The sequence below is a fragment of the Drosophila bipectinata genome, chromosome 3R (genome assembly GCF_030179905.1).
Source record: "Drosophila bipectinata strain 14024-0381.07 chromosome 3R, DbipHiC1v2, whole genome shotgun sequence".
Lineage (NCBI taxonomy): Eukaryota > Metazoa > Arthropoda > Insecta > Diptera > Drosophilidae > Drosophila > Drosophila bipectinata.
The window spans coordinates 11,506,982-11,533,018 of NC_091739.1; the positions used below are offsets into that span (position 1 = coordinate 11,506,982).

A 26,037-nucleotide genomic window follows, 5' to 3' on the forward strand; every position below is an offset into this window, starting at 1 on the left:
GGCACTGAGAGAAATTGGTAATACTAATCTAAATTGGCGATACTAAAATACCTCTCGTATTTAAATATTTGCCTGATTTTCTCTCTGTGTAACTGAAGATCCATCTCGCCAGTCACATAGCCAGTCAGTATCTCAGACGACCGACAACGGACGACGACGAGGAGTCATTCAATCGCGCCAGCTGCGGCGTCTACATCGTCAGCGTTCCGATCCGTTCAGCTTACTTTTTGTTTGCTTTGTTTTCTTTTTGTGCATTTTGGTTATTTGGTTGGCCATTCTACTTACAATATTTGTTGGATATCACCAAAAGATCTCGGCTGGCTGCTGCAGCAGCCTCAGCAGCCTCGGCAGCCAAAAAAAAGGAGCCAGCCAGCCTCCTCGAGTGGGGCTTGTGTGTGAAATCCGACTGTCTGCCGCGTCTGTGGCGTCTGTTCTGCGTCGTCGCCGAGGTTTCATCTTGGGCTGTGCTCCTCGTCACCATGAAGTGGCACGGATACGGGTACGGGTACGGGATAGAGCACGGGTATGGGGTACTAATACTCACAGTTTCAAATTGAAAATGTATGTCTATGGGATTTGCTAACCAAACTTGGCGCTTTTTTTTTTGTTTTGTTTTCTTTGGGGTGTGGGGAGTGGCTCTTGGGTCGGATATTTGTTGTTCGATTTTTTTTTTGGTTAGGTTTTTTGGGCGAAAGCGAAAGATTCCAATTCAGCGGCTGGTTCAGAGTTCGAGGCATTAGTGGAGGACCTCAAAGAAAATCATGACATTTTCCCATCGATTTTCTCGCTATTATGGTAATCGATTTTTGTCCCCTTGTATAATCGCTGATCGAAGAGTATATTGTCTTTCAGATATGATGTGTGTTGGGATTTGGGTCAAGTTAATAAATTCTTGGCTTTCTATAGAAACTATTAGAACCTTTAAATCCACAGTAGTTGCATAATTGAGTATTTTCATTAAATTCCTTTATTTCCTCTTTAAAATTGTAAATTGTTAGTTAGGGTACCCTTTAATTAGTCTTGTAATAAGCTCATAAATCAGCATTCCTGTCTCAGATTTAAATATTCTATTAAATCTTAGATTTATGACTCCATGTGCAGTTTTTTTAGTTGATCCATAAAATTATGTGAGTGTCTGGCTAGAATATCTTCCCATTAAAAATCGAATATTTTAAAAGACTCAAAATACTTTACAAGTTTATTCAATAAGCAATGTACGAAGCACAGTAATAAATATTTGTATAAATAAACTTTTAATAAATATAATAAAATAAGTAACCTAAATAGTTTACGTTTTTAAAGTTACAAATACAAAAAGTACAAAATTGTAAAAGTTTAAGTGCGCGTCATAAAAGTAAGGCTAATAGAGCTCTCTTGGCTTGATATTTTTGTTTTCAACATTTTTTAATTAAATAAGTATTTTGTTAGAACGCCAATAGCAAATAACAAAAAGTAATTTTCATATTTTTAAGTGTTTTTCATGATTGCACATACAAAAGTGGGACCTTTGCGAAAATTACTTAAATAGTTGGTTATATCGAGAAACGAATGTGTTATATCGGGGTTTATGGGGGTTTCAGTGGCTGCTATTTTGTTTTTGTGGCATTTGTTTTCCTTTCGTTAGATAAAAATAATTTAAACGCTAAGATGACAAGTGGCAATTAATTTAAGTGTGATTATCACCTGGCCGCCGTGGCAGGCGGCATCGGACCCAGATCTTCCGATCTTCGCATCTCTGGGAAATTCCAAGCTTTGTGTCGATCACTAATTTTTTGGATCTGCAACGAGGGAGCAGGTATATGGGGTGTGAGGCGGAGCATTAGCATAAGCGTGGCATGTGCCTAGCGGAAGCTTATCAATAATTAAGATGATTTTTACTAGTTTTCGGCTTTGTTTTGGAGGCCTTAATTACTTAGCGGCCGAGTGCCAATTGGCCGCAGCTTTTTTCTCATTTTTTTGAATTTTAAAATCGTGCCAATCAAAAAAATTAAAAAGAAAAAATCAAAAATATGTACTAACCTCTATCCTCAACCGGTTCGCTGGCATCCCCGTGGCCCGTGGCCAGCGGTATAGGTATGGGTATCGGTATGGGTATCGAAATGGGTATCGGTGGCACCACCACCACCGCACCGCCTTCCATGCTGCCCACTCCAGAGTTCTCCGCACGCCCATGGTGAAGTGCTAAGTGCTGGTGTTGTTGCTGCTGCTGATGTTGCTGCTGCTGCTGGAGGATGAGGTGTTGCTGCTGGTGGGGATGCTGCTGCTGCGTCAGGGGATTCTGGTGGCTCTGACTCTGGCTCAGGTGCTGGGACAGGTGCTGGTGATGATCCCCCGTTGGCGGCCACTGCTGGTAGCTGACCGGCACCAGGGGATCCGACATCCACTCGAAACTGAAAGCAGGCCCGATCGTCTGTCCCCCCAACTGGCCGCCGCTTTGATGGGGCGTGGCACTGGTGGGAGTGGGAGGGGTGGTGGTGATGCAGGGACTCAGCTCGTGGGAGGAGCCGAAGCTGTCCAGCGAGGCTTTTTGCGCGGACTCCGACCACGGAGGACTGGGATTCCATTGCTCTATAAAGTCCGCCGGATCGGGCGGAAGCGTTTTGTTGGGCAGCCTCGGCCTAGTGGGTACTATGGTGGCATATATGACCGAGGCGTCGCCACTGGACGAGGCATAGGCAGCTGCCGCAGCAGCAGGATGCGAGTGCAGGGCGTAGCAGTCCGGCTCCGGCGTGATCGCCGCTACCGGAGAACGCTCCGCTGCGTGCAGGTAGAGCGGCTCCACTTTCCTGGCTCTCTTTTTGGGCGGAGGCGTCGTCGACTGCGAGGACTTTTGGCTCTGACTGGAGGGCGGGGGATGGGGGGTGCTCGCCGCGATCGGAGGAGTTACCTGGCTGTAGTCCACGGGCTCCTGGAAGCTGAACAGCGGCTGGTCCTCCTTGAGCTCAATGGCAGAGTCTGCGTGGTAGACGCCTCCGTAGGTGCCCATGTGCGGGTGGTGGTGGTGGTAGGCGGCCGCCGGATGATGGTGTGAGTGATGGTGGTGGTGCGGATGGTGGGAGTGGTGGTGGCTGCCAAAGGCATTGGCAATACCCAGGCCTGGCGTGGCGCCACCGGGCGTTACGGGTGGATGCGCCGCATGGGGGCTGTAGTAACCGCTGGAGGGGGTGCCTGGGGGCACACGGATGCCGCTGTCGAGGGGCATGCCGAACTGGATTTTCGACTGGACGGTATAGTAGTGATACAGCCAGGAATTGGCCAGCATGATGGAAGCCTCGCGATCACTAAAAGATTTTAAAAGTTAAGGGTTGCTCGTATAATTGATTTATAAATAAAAGTATTTAAGATTCAGTTTATGATTTTAATTAACTTACTTGAGTACTTGATTGGTACAAACAATAACCGGTTGCTGAGTGGAATCGGGGCTATCCCGGACCTGGAGCACCACGTGGACCCACGTGTACTCTCCACTGGAGCGTTGCATTCGCACTAACAGGATACAGCTGCGATCTTGTTCCGATTGGGTGACTAAAGGGATAACAAAGATTTTATGTAAGTGGACTTCTTTTATAAAGGTTACCTATATTAAAATTAGCCTTTTTATTTTCTTGATTTGTTTATTTTGTTTTTAATAAATATTTATATACTATTCTTTTAGAACTTCTTCTTAATTAGCCGAAACATTGACAATTTTTTCCGTTTTTGCGAAAGCTTTTTAGTTAAATTTCAAATTCATATTAAACTGAAACTGGTTTAACCTCTTAATGCTTAAATTAAACATATTTTTGTATAGATATTTCAATAGGAATTAAAAGTTTATATTATAATATGATCTTAATGACGACTTTTTGGGAACTTGAAAGGCCTAAAAGATATTATTCTTCTAAGAATAGTGCTTTGGACTTTATAGTAATATCTTTTCCATACATCTCTTAAGCTTATTATTAGAATTATTTTAAAAACTTACTTAATCTATGCTTGTTCTGCGCCTCTCTCAGGTTTTCACTGTGGATAAGATTGTACCAGGAGGTGCCTTGCAACGTGGCCTTGTCATAACCCAAATGAAACTCTCCACTAAAAATATCACAAAAATACAAAAAATAATATTATTTATTAATAGATTTTCTTATTGACTAGTAGTACTTACTTCTTGTCGATGTGGGCTATTTTCATGTCCATCGAGTGAATCGTGGTGAAGACATTGGTGGCACCTTGCACCACACACTCCCGGGTCTCAGGCATGGCGATGGGAGTGCAGGTGGCCAGGAAGACGGGCTCGTTCCGGCTGCAGAGCGGCAGAAATGACAAATAGTGACCCTGGACGAGGACAACCTGCAATTGGAGAACGCAATGAGCTCAATTCTGAGCGACTCGATTGTTGGCGACTGGCTCCCACGAAAATTGGCGCCCATCGCAGGACAGTTTGGGCCTTATGGCCATTTTTGGCCCCGGCATGCCGGCGCTCATCCCTCCAGCTCTCCCCTCCCTATCATAGACATTTTACTCTGATTCCATAATTTAAAAAAGGCAATCACAGAAATGTTTGTGTGCCAGTACCACACAGAACTCCTCCACCAAAAGACACAGCCCCAAAACACCAGGCAGTCTCAGGCTCAGTCCCTAGCCCAGACCCCGGTTCATTCTCCGTCTCAGTCTCAGTTTGCAGTCTGCAGTCTTGAAGCCATTGTCTCCCAATTAAAACGTGCCTGCATTTATTTCGTCCCAGCTGCAATTGCATTTTCGTAGCAGCTTCTTCTGCTTAAATGCAAATGCAGCCCGACGATCCTGATACCAACAACTACCAACAGAAAAAATATAAACCCGTCGGATGACGCAGACACCACAGTCGCTGGTGGGTTCATTCCGTTTAGTCTCTCTGCCTTCTTTTTTTGTTTTTGTTATTTTTTGATTTTGGTAAATGAGACGACCTTAGACTGGGGAGCAGGCGCCACTGCCGGCGTTGTCGCCGCCGTCTTTTCTTTTGGGTTTTGGTTTTTTGGGGCCTTTTGTCTATGGGATATGGTCGGTATGGTCGGTCGTCGGGGTCTGGGCTCTGGCGTACTAGCTCTGAACTATGCCTGACCTCATTCATAATTATTTATTGGTCCATTTTTATTGCATATTAACGAGTGCCAGCCTGGGAGTGAATGTGCTGTGGATTTTGACTCAGCTCGGAGCTCGGAGCTTGACTTTGGGGGTTATCGCCAACACGGTTCATGTGGGTCTTGAGCCGCGAGTGTGCTTTGGATTAGATTAGGTGGCTTAAGTCCGAAAACAAGGCTGGGAATGCTTTTGAAAGTCTGTATTTGGTTAAGTGTTATAGTAAGTAGAGTTTCAAATACTTCAGTTTTAATACTAATAAATTTCAAGTTATGGGATTTATAAACTCCACCTTACTTCTGTATTTTTTATAACCAATTTCAATCTAAACCTTAAAACTTATTCTTTCTTAAGCCACAGACCTTTATAATTTATTTTAATTTTATTTCCTGATTTCCTGCACTTCCCATAATCCCATTTCTTAGCCCTGTAACTCCCTTAAGCAAGACTTCCTGCACCTCATGCAACTGCCAACACTCAACTTAATTAAAAACGTTTTCAGCCAACTGTCAACGCCAGTTCTTATCTCCATAATTTTGCTCACTGCACATCTGGCCAAAATGAAGAGTGAAAAAGGCCAAGAAAAAAAAAAGGAAAAATGGACGCGTCTCGGATCGGCGGAGATATGAATAAAAGTGAAGCGACCGCCCACCAGATTTCGCACAGTAGCGGCACTATGGTGGCACAACCACGCAGGCTCACATTCATACCCAAAACGGGTAAGAGCCGCGGCTGCCACAGCCAACGCGTCGCTCAACACGTTGACAGATTTGGTCTTGTCTTGTTTTCAACCTGCGGCTTGCCGCTTGGGGCTGAGGAGCTTGGCTGACAACTCTATATTGTTGCCTCATCATGGTCATGGCGGGGCGGCCAATCAGAGCAGCTAACTGCGATTCTGGTGGGATAAGGGGCAGGGATTGGTGGAGGGCACCCACCCGTTTCCCATCAACTGTCATCGTTTGTCAGCTTATAGAAACCCGGCTCGTTGGCTTGCCAAGATGTATGGCCAGTTCAGACGCATGCTTCTACTCGAAACTCAAACTCAAACTCAGTCTCAGTCTCCGACTCCATCTCCATTTCCATTTTTCCTGCCTTCATGCATAATTCATGGCAGAGCAAGATGTCGAAGACGAAGTCGGAGCCTGAGAGCTTCGGATATTCGGAGGAGCCTGCAGACTGGCTGCAAAGTGTTACACGCAACACGCTTTCCAGGTGATTCATTCATCAATTTCTGTCAGAGACTTACACGCGCTTACTCATCCCCACAAGACTACACGGAGAGAAAACTACTTCTCTAAGTGGCTTTAATTAATTTCATTTAATAAGTAAAAGCACCCATTGATGTCCCAGTGTACTCACCTTCTGATCGCCGAAACGCATTTGCCGTCGCGCATTGCGGCTGACATTCATGCGACAGAGGAACATGCGATGCTCGCCTTCGAGACTGGAGGTGCCTCCAGCACCACCGCCGACACCACCACCACTGCCAACGCCGGTGGCGCTACCATTGCTGGACGCTGAGTCGCCACCAGCACCACCGCTGTTCGGCTGACTGGAGCCACCTGGTTGCGGCGGCACGTTCCGATTCAGTTCCGCCTGGATGGTTGCGTGATCCTGTTTGTCAATGATATCGTAAACGGAGTCCCCATGTATCAGCAGATCCTCCTGAAAGCATAAGGGGGAGGTAAAGAGGTATCGTTAACATGAAACTACACTGGTAAGGAAATTTTTGTGCCTCTTATAAAATTATAGAAGAATAGAGCTCAATAGAACTCTTTCAACTTTTATAAAGAATTCCTCTTCATACGATTCTTACTTAAAACCATTAATTACTAAGAATTATCGTAAAATTTTATTACCAGTCTGTACTGTAATTTTCGTATGAATTTTCCTTTCAATTAGTCAGCCGTTGGTTTTAATTTGTAAATGATGTGTCGGATGATTGTTTCGACTTTCGCACGCTCCCCGGCCTTTTGTGTGGCTACGATGTTGCTTGCCAATTGCCTGCCGGCCGTTTATGTCAGGAGCTTTTATTATTGTTGACAATTATGGCCACGGAGTTGGCCAAGAGATAGATCGCCGGACTGGCCAAGGAGAGAGAGCGATTAAAACGAAGCCAATTCGATCGAGCGATCTGGCCAATTTATAATGGCAAGCGGTGCTTGTGCTTGTGCCTTAGCTTGTAATTTATTTATGGCCACTGTCGCAACATGACACATGACAATGGCAACTTGTTATGGGAATATGCAAAAATCGAAGTGGAATTATGATGCCCAACAACAGGCATATAACAGCAGCAACATCGGCTAATACTGAACGACTCTACATCCGTAGAAGCAGCAAGAGCAGCCACCAAACAAAAAAAACAACAATGTTGCCAAGATCTATTGACATTTTTGGCAGTTTGTTAATTAACTTTGCCTGTAGTTGTACTGCTTGTGGGCTGCTGGCTGGCTGTTGCTACTGTCGATCGCCGCTAACTAACTCAGAGCCTTGCCACAAATTAAAAGGTTGGGCAATCCACTTTTGGGCCTGTTCAGGCCGTTTTTATTGTGCCCGTAATTATGCCAATACATGGCATGTGTACGAGTGAATTTATGAACTTCGCTGACCACTCCACTGCCGGTGGGTGTCTCCCAGAACTTCACTCCTCCACTCTATTCCACTCCCTCATTGGCTTAGTTTGGAGCAGCTCCTTGGAGCTCCTGATAAGGCCAGGTCTCGGCACAAAGGCCAAAAGGCTGTCAAATGTCATGGTTGCCAATTGGCAAGTATTATTTTTTTTTTGGTTAAGCCTGGCCAAGTTTCAGCTTGTTCTTGTCTAGCCTCTGACTTTTGGGGAAGGGGAAACGCTGCTCTTAGTTGATATGAAAGGTTGTCTGGCCAAGAAAAACAAGTGGCCTCATGTGCCATGTGGAGGGTTTCCGTTTGATATGAAGCTGATCATGTTGTGGGGCCCGAAAATAGAGTTACACCACAAGAAACTCTTTGAATTTTCAACCAAGAGATAATTTAATATTTATTCTAGGTGCACTTTTGGGATCACAGGCCAGGTCTGATTTATGGCATAATTTTTCTTCTACACACATTGCGCATACGCCCCGTTGCCGCCAAGAGCTAGCTCTTGAAGAGCCGACAATCACCTGGCAAATAATCTCGTGTACCTTTGTCAATGTCTGTTCTCTGTATGTGGAACGGAGATATGTCACATGTGCTCCGGTCGGCTAGATTTATTTAAACCGTTGGTTCAAATGCAAAGTGAAAGGCCACAAACGTAGTGTATGTTTCCATTTAAATAAATATATATGTACAAACATATATACTCGTCTATGTATAACCTTGCTATTTAAACGGCGTAAACGTGCAATAAACAAAGCTCGGAACACGGCCCAGCAGCAATGTAGGGGCAGAGTTTTTAAGGAACAAGCCAACGGATTTATATAAGCAAGCTCAATGAATCGGTACTCCAGTACTCCGGTACTCGGTTCGGGCCTCTAGACAGTTGCTAACTTGTCAACGGGAGCAGCAACAACATTAGCAACTAGTACAGCACAAAAAGCGCAGTAAATATGTTGCTGCTGCTGCTGCTGCAGTGATGTTGCTGTTGCAGCAAATGTTGCTGCTGTTGCAGACTCTATGACATGCTCTGACGACGACGACGACAGGCATCGTCGTTGCCTGTTGTCGCTTGTCAGAGATTTGTATCAACGGTTGTAACAATTTCGGGGACGCCAAACAGTAACAAACCCATAACCAAAATCCCAAAAACCAAACTAAAGCGATGCCTTTAGTACCGACTTGGGAAAAACCAACAACTCTTACCATGGAATGGCCCAGGTATTCGGCGGCATTATCCGATATATAGAGCAATTTGCCATTTTGTGTGAGCATCATCAAGAAGCCGGAGAGTGCCTGTAAGACAAATAAATGTACGTTAAAAGGGGGTTTCTGTAGGGAAATCTTATAAAGTAAAGATGTGCTTAGAACAGGCAGAATAAGAATTCAGTATTACTAGCATCAGGATTTATGAAAATAAAAAAAAAGACTTCAGCTGCAGAATATCTAACAAACTGACCTCTAAAACATACCCATAATAATTAGGTTTAATGGCTTTAAGATATTTATAAAATCTGATTCTAATACATTACCTTAAATGATGATTAAAAGTGGATTCTTTTTAGAGGAATCACAAAGACTTCCTAAGTATTCTCTTAAATTTCCATGCAAACCTTATATTTTATGTTTCTCTACATTAGGGAGCCGTAATCAGATCCCATTTTCTGAAACCATCACTCTATAATAACACCCTCTATTTAAAAAATCGTAAATTGAATCATGTGTTGAAAATGCAAATTCATTTTCACGTCTCTGCACTAATAAATTGTGGGCGAAAAAAATGTAAAAAAAAAAGACTGGCCCGGCAAACTCGCGGTGTTGACAACTGACAGAGCTTTGAGGTTGATGGGGGATACAAAAAAAATAAGAAAAAAATAAACAAAAATTTATACATATAAGCCAGTCAAGTGAAGAGAAGAGAAAGAGAAGTACTATAGTACGACTATGGTTATAGTATTTAATTCAGTCACGAGTGTGCACAGTCTACAGGTATGTAGATCAATCTCGCCCGACTGGAGCAGTCAGTGCCGGGCAGGCAGCTTGACTGACTACTGTCTGCTGCTCCTGGTGCTCCCCGTAAATCTTTTTGGCCATTTATTGTTTTTGTTTTTGTAACCCGGGGCTTCAGCCAAGAGGCCTGCCCGGGCTGACTTTGTTGGCTGATTTCTTCTTCTCGCTATTGGCGCAGCAAGTGGCGGCGGCCAAAACGATTTCTGACTTATGATATGGCCAGCTTTTGTGCCATTAATAGAGTTGTTTTCCCGGGAACTTTCGGTTGAGTTGTCACCGCGATTGCGCCTAAATTGAGTTGTTTCTTCTCCCAGCTCTCAGCTCCCAGCCCAATCGAAATGCCATCGGTTCAGCCAAATAGCTTTGGAGCATAAGCCCCAAATGAACGGAAGATATGGCCATCGGATTCCTAATTACCCGCTGTGATTGAATATGAATGGTGGGGCGTACTTCCAGGAAGCTTACCTTTGAGAAGCCAATATTTGGTGTTGCTGTCTGGTGGTGGAGATGATGCATCGCATTGTGGCGTTTGAAAACTGCAAATAGAAAGGGGAGATTGTTAGGAAAACAAATTCTTGAAAATAATGCTAATTAAGTTAATTGACCTTTTGTACCTCGGACAGGGTAAGGTGCGCCCAGGCTAATAAGACATCCGTTTAAATCGATAAAATGTAAAAAATAAATATCCACTAAGTGGATATGAGTATTTTCCCATGGCTGTATAATTTGTATGCAAAAGCCTGGCTAATTAAAAAACTATCTGTTAATAATAGACTGGGTCGGCGATTGTTAGATGCATTTGATTGTTAATTCTCCGATTATATTCTACATACAATGAGCCACTATGTTTGCCGCCTTAAAAAAACAAGTGAATCACAAAAAGAAAATGTGTCATTGTCACCGAGAGAGCTACAGCAACAACAACAACAACTGAAGCTGCAGCAGCAGCAGCAGTCCCCGCAACAGCAACATCAACGATAGTGGCAACAGCAACATCAGGCAGCGATCGCTGAGTGCAATTGCTGTTTTGCAGCTGCATTGGAGGCAGCATCAAGATCAATTATTTTTAAAACACTACGAGATACTCCCGCACCTGGCAAACTAAACAAAACAAAAAGCCACAGAAAACAAAAAAAAAACGCTAAGAAACTGCAACAAAATCAGCATCAAGCCACAATCACCATTGCAACAGCAACAGCAGCAGCAACTGCAACAGCAGCAACCGCAACTGGTAATTTCATTGAACTTGAACGGAAAGGCCATGAATGCAGCCAGATTTTCGCTGGGCCTTAATATTATCCACTACTATCCGGCAAAATACTCAGAAATCCGTTTTGCCAAGAAGTCTGTCGTCAGCGTACCTGACTCGGCCAAAATAAAAATAAAAGGGGAGTGGCACTCGGCTCAATGCCTTTTCCATTTGGCTTTAATGTACGAGTACAAGGGCAAGGGAATGTTGCCGGTTTAGTTGGGTTTTTTTCTGTTTAAAAATTATTTTATAGATAATAATAATACTTTTATAAATTAATTGCCGAAGAAGGTGAAAGAACCTATGATCCTTCAGAGTTTGTTTGATCTCATATAGGTGTTAAAATAAAAAAAACTTATTTATAGTCTCTCTAAGTCACTTAAAAGTTTAAGTTAAAACTATTTTTAAACTGTGACCACTTCACAGGTTATTGCTTTTTTTTAGCATAAATGTATCTGCAAGATTCACTGGCAAACACGACACTACTAAATGGCAGCCAATTATACGGTCTTCGATCTGAATCTGAATCAAGACGCCGCCGGGCTTGAGATCTTGCATATAAACTAAAAACGGAATCGGCGGAATACTCATTGTATTGAAAACTCAATTTCGTTTTATAAATATGTATTTCATTAATCGCGAGTCGCGAATCGATCTTACGACTTGCGACTATGCCACACCCACCCACAAAAAACTACACACTCGGCAACAGGCCGAGACGGAGAGCAAACGAATCCATTGAACTTGGAGATAAAAAGCGATTTCGATGGCGTGCCAATATTAACACAATTTGTGATTATAAATGCTTTTAAACGGTGCAATGACAATGAGCAACAACAGCAACACGGCAACAGCAATACTAGCAATAGCAATAGCAACAGCACACCCAAATAACCGAAAGATACAATATACGAGCCCACAAAACGCCGACAATTTCTCACACTTAGTAGACGACGAGTGAGACAGCAAATGGACCGAGTGAGAGAGACAGAGAGATAAAGGGGAGGGAGAGGCAGTACTTAAGTTTAATTTTTTGCAATTTGTAGAACACATAAATCGCACATTTTGATTTATCGCAATATTTATAGCAATGCCAGGCAGACGCTCGTTGTTACCATTGCAATTGTGAAATTGGCCAAAAGCCGACCTGGCCAGAGCCAGAGTCAGAGTCAGAGCCAGAAAAGACTGGCAACTAGCAGTTGGAGGAGTTGGTGGTTTAGTGGCGATAGCATTTTGGTATTGGTGGTGCCAGTACTGGCATACACTCTGAGATCTGGAATCTGGCTTGGATCTGCAATAGTTTCACATGGGTTTACCTCCACGAGACTTTCCAAGGCCTGTGTGTTATCTATGGGCCTATGTACCGCACAACGCTAATTTGAAAAACAATTTTCGTAATTATCCGCAAACAAAAAAAAGAAAAAGGTAAAAATCTGGTTACAAAAAAAAAAATGGCAACAAAAATAGGTAAGTAAAGAGCGAACGATCTTGTTCGGTTGCGCGTTGACCTGAGCGCATGCGCATTAAAGGAGGATGGGATGGGACAGACCTCTAGGGGGGCTCTGGGGTCTTGGGGGAGGACCTGAGGACCTGGTACCGATCTGCGAGGGGCCCGCAGCAATTTTGGCCCGCCTGGGTTTTGGGTGCGTGCCTAGACGCTTTGGCAATTACTTGGCCAAAAACAATTTCAGCTGGCATTCGGGGGAGCGTGGAGCCTCTGATAGAGGGACACTCGACATATGAATGATGCTGGCTTAAACCAAAGCGAAGCCGTGCGCCTAGCGGTTTTTATTCCGGCCTAAACGAGAGACAGACGAACACTAAAGAAAATTTTGGAGTGACTTATGGGGGTTACTAAAATAAGTCTCAGTTATGCCTTCTTTATCAAGGAATCTGCTAGATATATTTAGGGGAAAATCTATCACATTTAGGGCTTTAGATTCAGTATCCTCCCCCACCTAGAAAATTTTGTGGGAATTCTTCAAGTGCAACGATGGCGGCGGTGGGTCCTGAGCACTCTGCAAACTCAATCTTCGCGGCTGCACAATCTCAATCACAATACAATCACATTCACAATCACAATCTCCATCTGCTCATGACTCATGCATATTCAATCAACGTGCAGCCAATTATCAGCATGCATATGCATCAGTTACCTGGCTGGCGGTTGGCGCTGGACTCACCTTGTTGAAAATAGTTGGCTTTCCGCACATACACACAGACCAGAGCCATCAGCTGCAGCTGCGAGAGGCGCTGCCGCGTGGACTGGGGCAGTGGCAGCAGATCCCGCAGATTGGCTATCTCGGCGTTTATAAGATCGCGTCGCATCTTCGAGGCGCCCTTCGTCGATTTGTTTGCATCGAACCTGCAATGGGAAAGCATATGTGAGTGTCAGTTGGGGGTTTCATTTTAAGGGGGGGTTAAAGAAAAAACAATTAGAATATATGGGCTCGTTCACAGCTACAGCTTAATAACAGCAAACACACACCATTCCCGTATGAATGTGCCACATTGCCACAAAACTAGCCGCCAGGCCAGGCATGTGTTTTCACAGCCGCCTACTCGGGTGTGTTCCTGATTCGAGAATGCCATGTGCCTGCGATGGCTGTCTGTGTGTCTCCTTTTGCCTAAAAGGCTTCTTAACCCATTCTCTAGGTATTTAACAAGATAATATTTACACTAGAATTCTTATTCTGTGTTGGTTATTCCTTGAAAAATTATTTCTTTTGTTGGGTTTTTATCCAGAAATGGTCATAATCCTCATCATTCAACAATCACTTGATTAATTTGCTTTTCTTTTTATTTAATATTCGAAAAATATATTTTAGATAATGGATATAGACTATTAGAAACGATAGAAGGAAGAGGAATTCTTCTATTCTATCCTATGAATAGGAGTTTTTGGTTCAAAAATCATGTAAGTAATGTGTGTGTTTTATGAAAACTTGAAACATTCTATGCAAAAATACATATACATACTTAATTTAATAATTTTTTTAAGAGACTCAATAGAAATATTAAAGGCACTGTTATTCTAAATTGAACATTACAAGGGATGTTTAATATAATGTTTAATAGATGAGGAGTAGTAGTATATTACAGACATATGTATATACATATTTAGAGCTTATAAAATAAACATAACATAAACCTGATTTTCTTCCTAATCTTCCACTATCCTCTTAAAATAAAACCAAAACCCAACCACATCAATTCCAATTTTATTAAACTGACCACAATGGGTTAAGGATGGTTCGCACAATCCGAAAGCTCTCCGATGCACCGATGCATAAATAACTCATCGCGCATTTAAAAATCATACAACGAGCGGTACGTTGTTATTGTTGGTTTTGTTGTTATTGCAGCAGGTCGGTGGTGCACGGTGGATGCTGTGGCTGATGTGGGGCACACTTGCCACATGCCTTGTGCGGCAAAAATTGTGCAAGTAGGTTGGTCAGCTTTGTGCCGCATTGCTGATGCCTTGTTGCAGCAATTGTTGTTGCAGTTGCAGTTGTTGCTGTTGCTGTTGCTGGTTTTGGGGCAAGCGGCATAAACGTTTAGCAAAACTGTCCGTATGTACTTTTGTGAGCATATTATTTACAAGGTTGAATTCATAAATCATAAATTTGTCTTTTTATTCAGCGGCGTCTGCGTCCGAGGCACCGCACCGGTGGTACAAGTGGCGAGGGTGGTGGTGGCGTATGAGCATTTTTATTTATGCTGACGTTGAACCGACCATTGTGGTTGTTGCCACAATCCCCGGCATGTGTTTCTTTCCTCTCGGTTAGCCCCAGCGAGTGCGAGAGCTTTAATAAATATTGGTAATATTGTTGTAATAACAGCAAGTGCCCGCGCCTTTTTGGCTTTCTCGACTGTCTGCCATTTTGCCGCTGTTATTGCCTCTAAATGGCCATGTTAACATTTAAAACAATCTCACTGCGTCCGTGTTTGTTTCGATTTTTTTCCCCCTTTTTTAAGAGTTGGTGGTTGCATGCAACCATTGCAGTAACCAACTGAAACCAAATCGAAACGATCTTGGCCATAATAGAACAGTTTTCCGAACTGTAGGCCCCTTAGAACTCTGAATTGAGTGGTCGACGTGATTTAAGTCAAGGTGATTTGTACAATTAAAATGAATATTGATTTAAAAGCTGCGATTCCGACTCTCCGACTCTGAGTAGTGGTCACTTTGCATATGTTTTGTTTTAGCGAAAGGGAATGTGTGGCAAGATTGATAGGAATTGCTTTATTTACAACCATTTACCAGCCAGCTCTTGTTGTATAAGTTCCTCCATAGATGGGAGATCTCAAGCCCACTCGAACAGTATCTCGAATAGCCCAACTTTGGTCATTCCACCCCCATCATAAACCCCTTCCCTTCCAGCTGAAAACGTTCCTCTTCCAATTAGCTACTTAAAAATGTCAAAAGCTTTTACGATCTGCTATCTGGCTGGCTATTTGTGGCATAATTAATAAGTTTCTCAAATATTTATCATAAACAAGATGCCAGTGGCCGGGGCGATAATATGATAATGTCATCATCCTTTCGTAATGCATGCCAAAATAAAAAAAAAAACCGAAAAACGTGTTAATGGGTATGAGGATGGGAGTGAGATTTATCTGGAGGTTGTACATAGTGCGGGTGGACCAGGACGAAACGGGCCCTGACTGCCGTTCCGTAATCTACATCAAAATTTATCTGAGTGAGCGAGACATGTCAACATTTCTTAATATATCTATCGCTACCTTGAAATCTGCACTAAGTAGCACCACCAACTTGTTGTTGCAGATGCACAGCAGCAGCAGAAGCAGCAGAAAACAGTTTGTGGCAACTACTGTACAAGTTGTTGTTGCTAATTAAAAGCATAAACACGATTCCTGCCCAGGCGTCGAGCGTTAAGGCTCTGCATGTGGAAGTGGATGTGGCAGTGGCTATAGCTGTGGCTGCCACAGTCTTTGTGGCTCCCAAAGCCACATGTTTAATCTTCGGCTGGGGATCCACTGGCGCAGCTGAAAAGATCTTAATCAACTTTGGTCCAGCTTGAAGTTCTCACTGCCACTCCAGCTCCTTTGCTGCCCTTTCGACTACTAGATGAAAAACAAAAAACGCAGGTCCTGGCCCAAAACAAACTTAACGTGCTCCACAGAAATTAGGCACAAATCTTGTTGGCTCAGATTCCTGTGATTCGAAATCTCAGTGTGATCTTGAATGCCAATCGGCAATGCCTCACTAATTAGCACATAAACCATCGGGGCAACTTTATCCCGAACTATTAACTTAAATGGATTTTAAATGCGCATCTATGGGGCATTGCCTCCCATAGGCCTTCCCCCATTTTCAGAGCGTTTTTTATGGCGGGGCCCTCAGAGCGCCATCGTAAAAATGTGTGCAGCGAATAAATCACAGGAACACTGAGCTGCATCCCCACCCTGGTGGAGCTCCACCCGCTAAAGGTGCACTCCGAGAAATAATTTCTACAGAAGGAAGAATTACTTAAAAGGAAGTAGATATCCTTTTTCTATTTTCCCTGTGTATGTATCAATCCAAAGCCTGATTTTAATATACATCAGGGGCGTCAGCCTGGTTGAAGGAGTTCGGTCCACTCCCAGAGCCTTCAAGTGGCTCCCAGACCGAAAACCAAATCCGAAACCCAAACCCAGTCAGCCAGTCAGTCAATACCAATTGCAGGCCAAGAGAAACACGAAATTTGCGCAAATTTTTATTGCACTTTTTCCTGGAGCGTCTTGTCTTCTTCGTCTTCTCCTGACTTGTGTCTTGAGTTGTGCGAATTGTCTAGTCAGAAACTACATAGATAGCCCTCCCGTACAGCCCCCTTTCTCCTTTCTACCACTGGGTACGATTTGCCGGTGTGTGAGTGTAATTTGAGCGAGTTTATTTGCCATATTCCCACGATATAGTTCGGGCCAGGCTATTGAGCTTGCGGGCAGCTCTAATGATTTCTGGTCCGGTCTGGTCTGGTCCGCCCTTTATCTGCCTGGTTGGTTCGTATTTCTTACTGGCCGCAAAAAAATAGTGCAAAACGGCGTATAATGAATGCCAGACCTCTCAAACTGATGGGCAGTTCTCCGAGCCACTCGGCAGATCTTTGGGTAACCCTAAACCCGGTGCTCTGAACCCACACAGTGCTTTTTTGTTCCGAGTTGGCTGCAAATTAATTGCCGAGGCGCCGCACAATGCTTTCCGTTTCGAGGTTTCGAGGATTTCTTGGAATTTTTTGCGGCAAACACTTGTTTTGTCTGGCGAGGACTTTGCCTTCGCCTTCGCGTTGGCCACTTTGCTTTTAGCCTTATTGTATTCTGCGTAAGTCGGTGGCAGTAATCGATATCTTTGCCACCGCAGCGCCTTCACCGTTTAACGTTCAACGTTCAGATACCCACCACACACACACCTCAAGATTAGCATCGAGGCGACGTTTAGCACAGATACGAAAAAAAAGAGCTGGAAAAATGTTGGCCATCTAATAACCATGGGGTGCTGCGGCCTTTAGCCAAATTATATGCCAGGCCATAGGTAAGAGTTGCCCCAGGCGGGTGCCGAGTTTTCAGTGGTGGGGCATCATACTCATGGATAGGTTTTTCAAGTTTTATAAAAGTTATTTAACTAAAATGTTTGATTTATATATTAAAAAGATATTTTAAAATTTTATGGAAATTATTGTAAAAAAATAAAAGAAAAAGTGTTACTACCAAGTGCAAGACCTGCAAGCTGTCAAGTCCTATATTTTTTGGTCCTTCGAGACAGTTCTAGATTATGAACAATATCTCTTTTTATGATCATGATGAATGATCTTGAAAAGTTAATAGGTAATTAATAACTAAATATTTTGGGATTTTTGCATTTATAAAGAAAGAGTTATTATTATTTATAAAGAAAGAGAAGCTATTATTATTTGGGAAGAGCTACCCTAAGATGACTTGGTATTATAAACCCATTAGAGGCCTTTTAAGCTTCAATGAAAAATAATTTTTTGAAACTCAAACTCCAATTTCCTCAAAAATAGTCTTCATTTGACAAGTTTAATTAATTTAATTGCACTTTATTGTTACGATTCCCATTACAAAACAACAAAGATTTAAAATGAAGTATATATTTCTTCCTAAGAAAAAACATCCTACTATTACCCTCCTCAACACAAATCCCAAAAGCCTTGGCCCCAATTATAGAACCTCGGAATCCTATATCCTTAAAGCGTCCTTCAATTATCTCAATCAATTAGCTAACTTACGAGTCTGTGTGTCCGTAAATCGCAGGCATATAATTTAATGCTCTCAAAAGCTCATAAAGAAGTCTGGCGGGCAGCTACTGTGTTTATTTTGACGCATATATTTCAAAAATCGGAGCCACACCACCGGACCATCATGCCACACCGCCCCAGACCGCAAGTGGCAGGCGGCAGGAGGCAAGAGGCAACCGCAACTGAAATTTCATTGCCCCAAAAGAAATGAAATCGAGCTGCTACCGTTGTGGCTGCTCCCGATGCTGATGATGCTGCTGCTGCTGCTGTTGCTCTTGTATGTTTGATTGGAATCTTAGCCACAATTTAATGATGGACTGCCAAAAGCACACTTCGATGATTGGGACTTGGACATCGTCATTTGCTGAAGCTGAACCTGAAGCCAGAGCTGAAGCTGAAGAGCTGGGGAGCTGAGATGGTTCGCCACCGACGCCGCCGCATAATTTTTCATATTTTTATGATTTGTTGCTACCGGGTACTAAACCCGTTTCCTTTTGATTTCGTCTGCCCACCTCTCCCCCTCTGATGGCTTATTCTTTTTTTTGTAGTTTTTGAGCCTAACCATGGAGACCGGCTACTGTTGTTGCTGCATTTGCTTTCGATTATCTTAATTTGCGTGCGAAACTGAGCTTTTTTTTGCGCTCCACCGCCCTCCGTAAGCCAAACCCCAAATTGTGTGTGTACGGAAATTTTCCCATGACTTGGTTCTTGGTCTGGGTCTTGGTCTTGGTCTGGTCTCTCGATCCTGGTCTGTATACTTTTGTGCCCGGCGGTGGCTTGGCCAGAAATTACCCCCAACTACAGTACGGTACGGTACGGTATGCCGTCATCTCTGGGGCCTGAGAGTTTCGGGATTGATGGTTAGCCGTACTGGGCCGGCTACTGGAAAGTGCGGCTGAATACTCCGAGCGGCTGTTGCACTTTACCGTCGTCTGGCAATTAGCCCAGGGATGCCGCAACAAAATAATTTGGTAAGCCAGCCACCAGGGGGCAAGATTCGGGGGCAAGTTTTGTGATGCCCGCGGTGGAGGTGGCGCACTTATTTGATCAGCATTTCGACTTCTATCGAAAAGAGATTCATTCCGGGAGCATTGAAAATCAGTTTAGACGCGAGTCACCAAATATTTGTCTTGGAAATTAGATGGCGGAAGTCAAGCACTGAGAGAAAATCATAAAACAAAGAATAAATCAATCAGGCTTGGGAAAAGTTTTTGAAGTTTTTCTTTAAAACGAAATCTGGTTTATCCCAAGAAGGCAGTTAGTAAATTAAAAATCTTTTCTTAAATAATATAGAATTTTTATCCCCAGTGCATTAGATATATTCAGATATAGTGCAGCTTCCACTGCAACCAAATGGCGGAGTTGGCCAAGTAAACGGCTCTACCTGGATGGCTGCTCGCATTTCTCGTGAAATGTGTTAATGAAATTAGCAGCATAAAATTGCTGCCACCGCCACAGAGATGTGGCCCCTGTGCCTGTGCAATGTTACAGATACAGATACTCGAAAGAAATTGTATCTGTAGCCGGACAGTCCGAGGGTATGCTAATTACCAAAATTAACACCAACGGCGCAGGCCCAAGCACAAACACAAACAAATCCAAGCCGTACGCAACGGTTTCGGTTAGTTTCACTCGAAAAGCACCTACCAAATGCATCTCAAATCGTTTTTTTTTTCTACCTCTATATAAGAGTCTAAAAGAAAAAAAAATTGTATCTTCGTCTTTGACTCTGAACTCAGACTGTGACTTTTCCTTGGCTTTCAGGAGCTGCGGTGCCAGCCAGGTTTGTTGATTCTACGGTTCGAATGTGTTAAAAACAACAAACGCCAAGTTTTCTTCGCTTTAATTAGTGTCATTTATTATTTAGAGCATATTGATATAGTTTTCGTTGTTTAACGGTTGTTTGTTTCAGTTTATGTTTGCTTTTGTGTGATTTTGTTGGATTCAGTGTGAGGCGTTGTGGCAGTGTGGCGGCGTGTTGTTGGCACTTCTCGTTCGAACATGGAAAATATTTATAGAAATCCGCGTCGTCCGATATTTTTTTTACCATTCCATAGCCATTACAAATTATGGTATATGGCGGCAGAGCGCGTGCTTGACTCCCTCCGCCTCGCGAACAATACCCTTTTTTTTTTTTGGGCTACCACCTTTTCAAATTTAATTTTCGTTAGTTCGATAGCCGGGAATTCCAACAATTTCACATGCTAATTGATAGTGTTTCATGGGTCACGTAAAATTCGGATGAATGAACTAATTTAAGTTAGTTGAGGCGGTTTCAACGGGTTTTTTCTATTATCTTAATTATTTTATTCCCATCTAGTTGCTACTAGAAATTGTTTTAATCCTTTATGGATATCACTTCCGTCAGAGGATAACACCTCCAACTACTAAGGCTCTCCCACACAAAAGACAAAAACCCGAAAGAAACAGACAAAGAACGAGCCATCAACAACATCACACGTGATTTTTACACATTTCAGAAGCAAGAAGCCAGCCTCCTCCATGGATCCAAACCTGGGATCCCTACCAGAGGAGCCACTAGTGTGGAGACGCCTTTTTTTTTCGTCTTTTTTTTGTTTGTTGGTTTGGGACGTCGCCTTCGTGGACGTCCGATTGCCAACGTAGTAATGTCAATCGCACTGTGCGGGTTTAACTTATGGCAAAACATTTGAAGCACTAATTAATTGGAGCTAAATAAAATGGCACAGCATCGCCAGATCGGCTCAGCTCAGCTTGGAGTGAATTTTGCGCGTTTTTCTGCTCTTCGCGAATTGGCGCTGGCAGTACGCAGAGACCGGAGTCTCAAGACCCGGTATACGGTGAGATTACGAGAGTCAGATAAATGCGAACTACAAGTTGCCAATACAAGAGGCCATTAAAACCGGCAGCAGAAGCTCCACAGCCAGCACATGGAGAAAATTATATAAAATTCAATATATTTTTCTAGGCTTGATAGAGGAGGTTAAGGAGTATTTTTTTTAATATTTTGTGTAGGTTTTTAAAGTTATTCCACCAGAAATCTTTAGATTCTCTCATATATATTGTATTGTATTTCATATGTATGTATTTCATATAGTCTTAAAGTTTTTACTCAATTGGTCAGAAAGGATTTCCAATCTTTCCCTAATATACCATCCTCCTATAAGTGACACACATTTTAAAAACATATTTTAAGTATATATCGTATCATTAGACCCTTAAGAATCTCTCAAATCTACTAGTATTTTTCCTCTGTGCATTCTCAGAAAAAGTACTAACTGAAAAACAAAAGCCAAGAAAACCCAACAGGAGCAGCATGGAAATTGAAAGGGGTTTGGTCTGGAGAGAGGGCCCAGAAAGCGTTCCGATTCGTCCAAATACGAACTTGGCCTCGTATTTCAAATCCCAATTGACAAATATCGAAGCGTGCGAAACAAATTGAAATTAAAAGTTTGCATGTTTGCGCAGTTTGCAGTTGGCTGGCAGTTCGTAGCTGGTGATAAGGCGGGGCAGATAAGGGGCAATGTTGGCGCTAAGAACTTACCTTGTAAACATGCCGGCTGTCTGTTGCTGTTGTTGCTGTTGCTGCTGCGTCGTCTGCTGCGATTGCTGCTGCTGTTGCTGCTGCATGTGTTGCTGCTGTGACAGGGTTGCTGGTCCTTCATGTTGCGGGAAGTTATGATGCGTGTGCATTTGATGTTGCAAATGATGCTGTTGCTGAAGGTGTTGCTGCTGTTGCTGTTGCTGCTGCTGCAGTTGCAGGACATGATGGTGCAAATGCTGCTGTTGTTGGTGGGAGTGCTGTTGCTGCTGCTGCTGCAGGGCGTGGGTGGGCGGGGTAGCTGCCGTCACCTTGTCTAGGCCACGTTTATTATCCGCATACATTTCGTGGTGCTCGTCACGTTCGCAAATATTTAAACTCAATTCTAAAAGTAAAAAATGACATAGCACTTTATTGGCCTGGTCGCAGATTGTCACGGTTATTTGGGTAAAATCATGATAATATCAATCAATATGTGGATCTTAATAAAAGTCTGCAGACTTTATTTTTTTGCTCCATTTGCTAATGAAATGAAACAACAATTGCTGATTAGGTTTGATTTTTTTTGGTTCAAATCGTAGAAAAGTCAGACACACGTTAGTACAGGGACCGAAAGCGGTGAAAAATACGTAAGTAGTTCATGATATTGTTCGAATTGTTCAAAGAACTGTTTCGTATTGTTATTGGCCATTTGAACAATTGTTAGGCCGTGTCCGGGGTACCCCAGTGATCTCTACCCTCCCCCTCCCGGTCTCGATGATTTGGCGCTTTTGAATTATTTCTTATTTTGAGCATTTGATTGCATAAGTTGAAAACGAAAATGATTTATGGCATTTGATTTGTTTTTTTTTCGGCCCCTGATGGCCGATAAGTAACTAGGGGTTAATGAAATGTCTTACAACACAAATACTAAACACTCCATGGGTTAAGATCTGTGTTGATCACATTTGAAACTCGTTAAGTCTTAAATAATGATCAATCAATTTAAAATTTAGCTTTCAAGCTAACAGATTGAGGATTATAAATGCTTTTTTTTCAAAAAAGGGAAATCCCTGAGTCAACAAATAAGTGTGAAATCAAATAAAAATTTTCCAACCTCATAATATTGATAAAGATTTTAACAAAACACATGTAAATGGAAACTGAAAATGTATGATGTTAGATGATTCCAAATTATAATTCAGATGATTTACATAAATGAAATTTATTTTATTATACCTTTTAAAAATCATTCTTAGTTTATGGTATACAATGAATAAAAATTAATTTTTAAGTTTATTAGAATAATGTTTAAGTTTCTACTGTTATAAATATGACCTATATTTTTAAAGCCTATAGCTCTACTTTCTACCCCCAATTTCCTCAATTATTGAATTAAACTCCACTGTGGCAGCCCCACTATCACTTTCCTTTGACTTTTAAATAAATAGAGCACATTTCCAGGGCACTTGGGCTGGCGCCAAGAAAAAGATCTTAAAGATCCCCTCGAACCATATTCTTCCCGAACCATATTCTACATACAATCGGATCCGAAAAAAAGTGCAACAATTGAAATTAGTTTTGTTAAATGAATTTCAAATTTCCATCTTGAGTATTTACTACCGTCTGTGGGGCTAGGATCTTGGCCTGGCTTTTTGGGTTTTTGGCTTTGTTGCAACTCATTGTCAAGTGAACTTATCAACGGAGAGGCAACAAGAAACAAGCAAACGGCGACGACGACGTCGGCGACGGAGATAAAAAATTTGTTCGAGTTGACGTTTGGAGTGTCATCGAGTCGATGCTTGAATTTGTTTGGAGTTGTTTGAATAGGGACCACCAAAAGTCATTGAATGAAATGAAGAACTCCACAGATATATCTCATTGTACGCGACTTTGCCAGTTTATTCAGAGTCTTTTCAGTGTGTGTGCATTATGGTTTTTTTTTTGTATGAACTCTTTGGTTTTGCTTACTCTTTGAGTATTTTGTTATTTGATTTATATCAAAGTTAATAATGAAATTGGAACCTTGGGGACTGAACTTACCTTTCGGCTCAAAAGATTCAATTTGCGATATCCATTTGGTTTTAGAGCTAGCTCCAATAGCATTTGGCATAAATAATTATTTCATAATTTACTTTGATCATCCACAATGTTTGACACTTGATGAATAACTTTTTATTTACTTATTATTACTGCTTTATACGAAATATTTACTAATATTATTAGATCCAATATGGGGTTTCTATTGCACAATATTTGATTTGCTTATTTTCTATTCTATTCTTTTCATTTGCTTTTACATTCGAATTCAGAGAATCATTGCATATTCAACACTTTGATTAAATCAAGATTTATGGGTTTCTTTTCGAGAAAAACTCAGCTGGGATTTGCAAATCAAATTGGCCAAATGACGCACAGCATTACGTGTTAGCCAAGTACCATCGATCTCGGATCGACCTCCGACTTTCCGACACAACGATTGCGAACCGATCCCGCGAATCAATATACCGACGGCTTTGGAACTTGGCACTTGGTACTGGGATACTCAGTACGCTGCTTTACTGGCTTTGCCTACTGGCTTAAGAAAATCCGTTTCGGATCGTCGATAAAAAAGCACACAAGAACCTCGAATCGGTTCCACACAACCGTGTTGAATGCGCGCGTGCACCTTTCTGTGCGGATCACCGGAGCGACACAGAAGCGGCAAACTTGATTCCCAAACAGGTAAGGTAGCTTTCGTTCAGTTTGCAGCACAACCAAAATCCCAAGCCGGGCTCTTGAGCTGCCCCTGCATTAGTATCTGTGTGCCACAGCATACGGGTGTGGGTGCGATTCACCCAATGAGGATCTCGATTGTACACTTAAAGATACAGATTTAGGTTTATTTTAAGATACATTTATAAAATGTCTTTTAGGATAAAAAATACTTAAATTATTAAGAATACTATTGTGTCATTATTATTATGACTAGGAAACTTTTTAATATTTTTAGTCAAAGGAACTAATTGGAAGGAGGAACTAATCGAGTACCATTATGAGTACATATTTACTGTTTATTTTTGGTAATGCTAATAATAAAAACTTGGTATTAAAATAAATGAAAAATGGTAAGCCTTCTTAACTCAGAGAACTAAAATCTCTGACCCATTTAAGACAGAATTTTATTAAAAATTAAAATATCGAAACAAAAAGGACTAAATTTGAAAACAATATAATTTATTTAAAAAACCTGTACTACCAAAAATCCTAACCCCATTTTCTCTAAGTGCTTGTGGTCTATTGCGACCTACTCAACCACAAACCAGGCAACACACACACTCCCAGCAACCGACCAATACACGGAGCCAAGCGATCATTTTGTAAACGCCTTTTTTCTCACGTATTCTTCAGGTAAACACTCACAGAGACAGGCTCCGACACTCACACTCTTGTCGGTCTGTCTTGCCGGTTTCTGCTGCCCACTCAGCTGTAAATCTCCGCGAGTTAGCCATAAATCAATTAAGGCCGATAAATACTATAATAAAACACTTCAAACAATCAGCCAGATTGGGAAACGCTGATCAGATCGTTAAATATTTTCTATGATTTCCAGTTGCGTGCTATGTCAGCTTTGACTTTGGCCAATATCATGCGCAATGTTGGCAACTCTGGCTCTTATTTGGTTAACACTCATTCAAGACTCGTGTGAGTGTGTTTGTGGAACTGCTTGCTGGTGTGAAGCTGATCGTTGATTGGTTCCCTATGGCGATGCTCGTTTAAAAGCTATTTACAATTTTTTTCCTCTTTTGGTTTGCTTTGTTTTGCTTTTGAGGTTTGTGGTCAACACAAAAGGCGGCTTAAACGGTGCGAGCCAATAGAAATCTGATATCTGTAGTTTTTTCTATTTTTATGGCAATGTGCGTGTGCCAGAGTGTGTTTGTGTATGGAATTTAGTTGCAGACTTAATTTAATTGCTGGCGATTAGTTTAATGAGGCTGCGAATGGAGGTTGATTGTTTCGGCTCTAATATGGAGCATTTTAATCACGAAAACATTTGCCATTTGATTTGATGGCTAAGATTGGATGGGAGGATAGTAAACAATATAAGAAATTAGAAATTAGAAATTAGGTTTTTAGGATTAAGTTATCAAAGAAAATCAAATAAAATTTAATCGAATTAAATTTGAGAAATTACAGATACAAAATAAGGATTGTTATTGAGGTTACTAGTTATTTTGTTTTTACTGAAGTTAAACAAATTTCTAAATGCTTTAATTTTTAAAGAAATATAAATAGACACCTCCACTATATTTAATAATTATATCATTATA

The 26,037-nt window shown here is 42.0% G+C and overlaps 1 protein-coding gene across 5 annotated transcripts; it reads right to left on the reverse strand.

Moving 5' to 3' along the window:
* Positions 1-1,323: 1,323 nt before the first annotated feature.
* On the reverse strand, positions 1,324-24,430 carry dysf (neuronal PAS domain protein dysfusion). 5 transcript variants are annotated; one of them, XM_043212245.2, is made up of 11 exons: positions 23,771-24,430; positions 21,752-22,133; positions 13,156-13,337; positions 10,189-10,259; positions 8,920-9,009; positions 6,457-6,762; positions 4,145-4,329; positions 3,965-4,071; positions 3,372-3,525; positions 2,020-3,281; positions 1,324-1,778 (listed from the first exon to the last, which is right to left on the reverse strand). In XM_043212245.2, the coding sequence occupies exons 1-11, from the start codon at positions 23,838-23,840 to the stop codon at positions 1,765-1,767; spliced, it is 2,823 nt and encodes a 940-aa protein (XP_043068180.2). In that variant the 5' UTR covers positions 23,841-24,430; the 3' UTR covers positions 1,324-1,764. The 5 variants fall into 5 exon arrangements, with proteins under 5 accessions (XP_043068180.2, XP_070137839.1, XP_070137840.1 ...); XM_070281738.1 differs by lacking the exons at positions 21,752-22,133; positions 23,771-24,430 and adding an exon at positions 18,220-18,524; XM_070281739.1 differs by lacking the exons at positions 21,752-22,133; positions 23,771-24,430 and adding an exon at positions 13,651-13,730.
* Between the last annotated feature and the right edge of the window lie 1,607 nt (positions 24,431-26,037).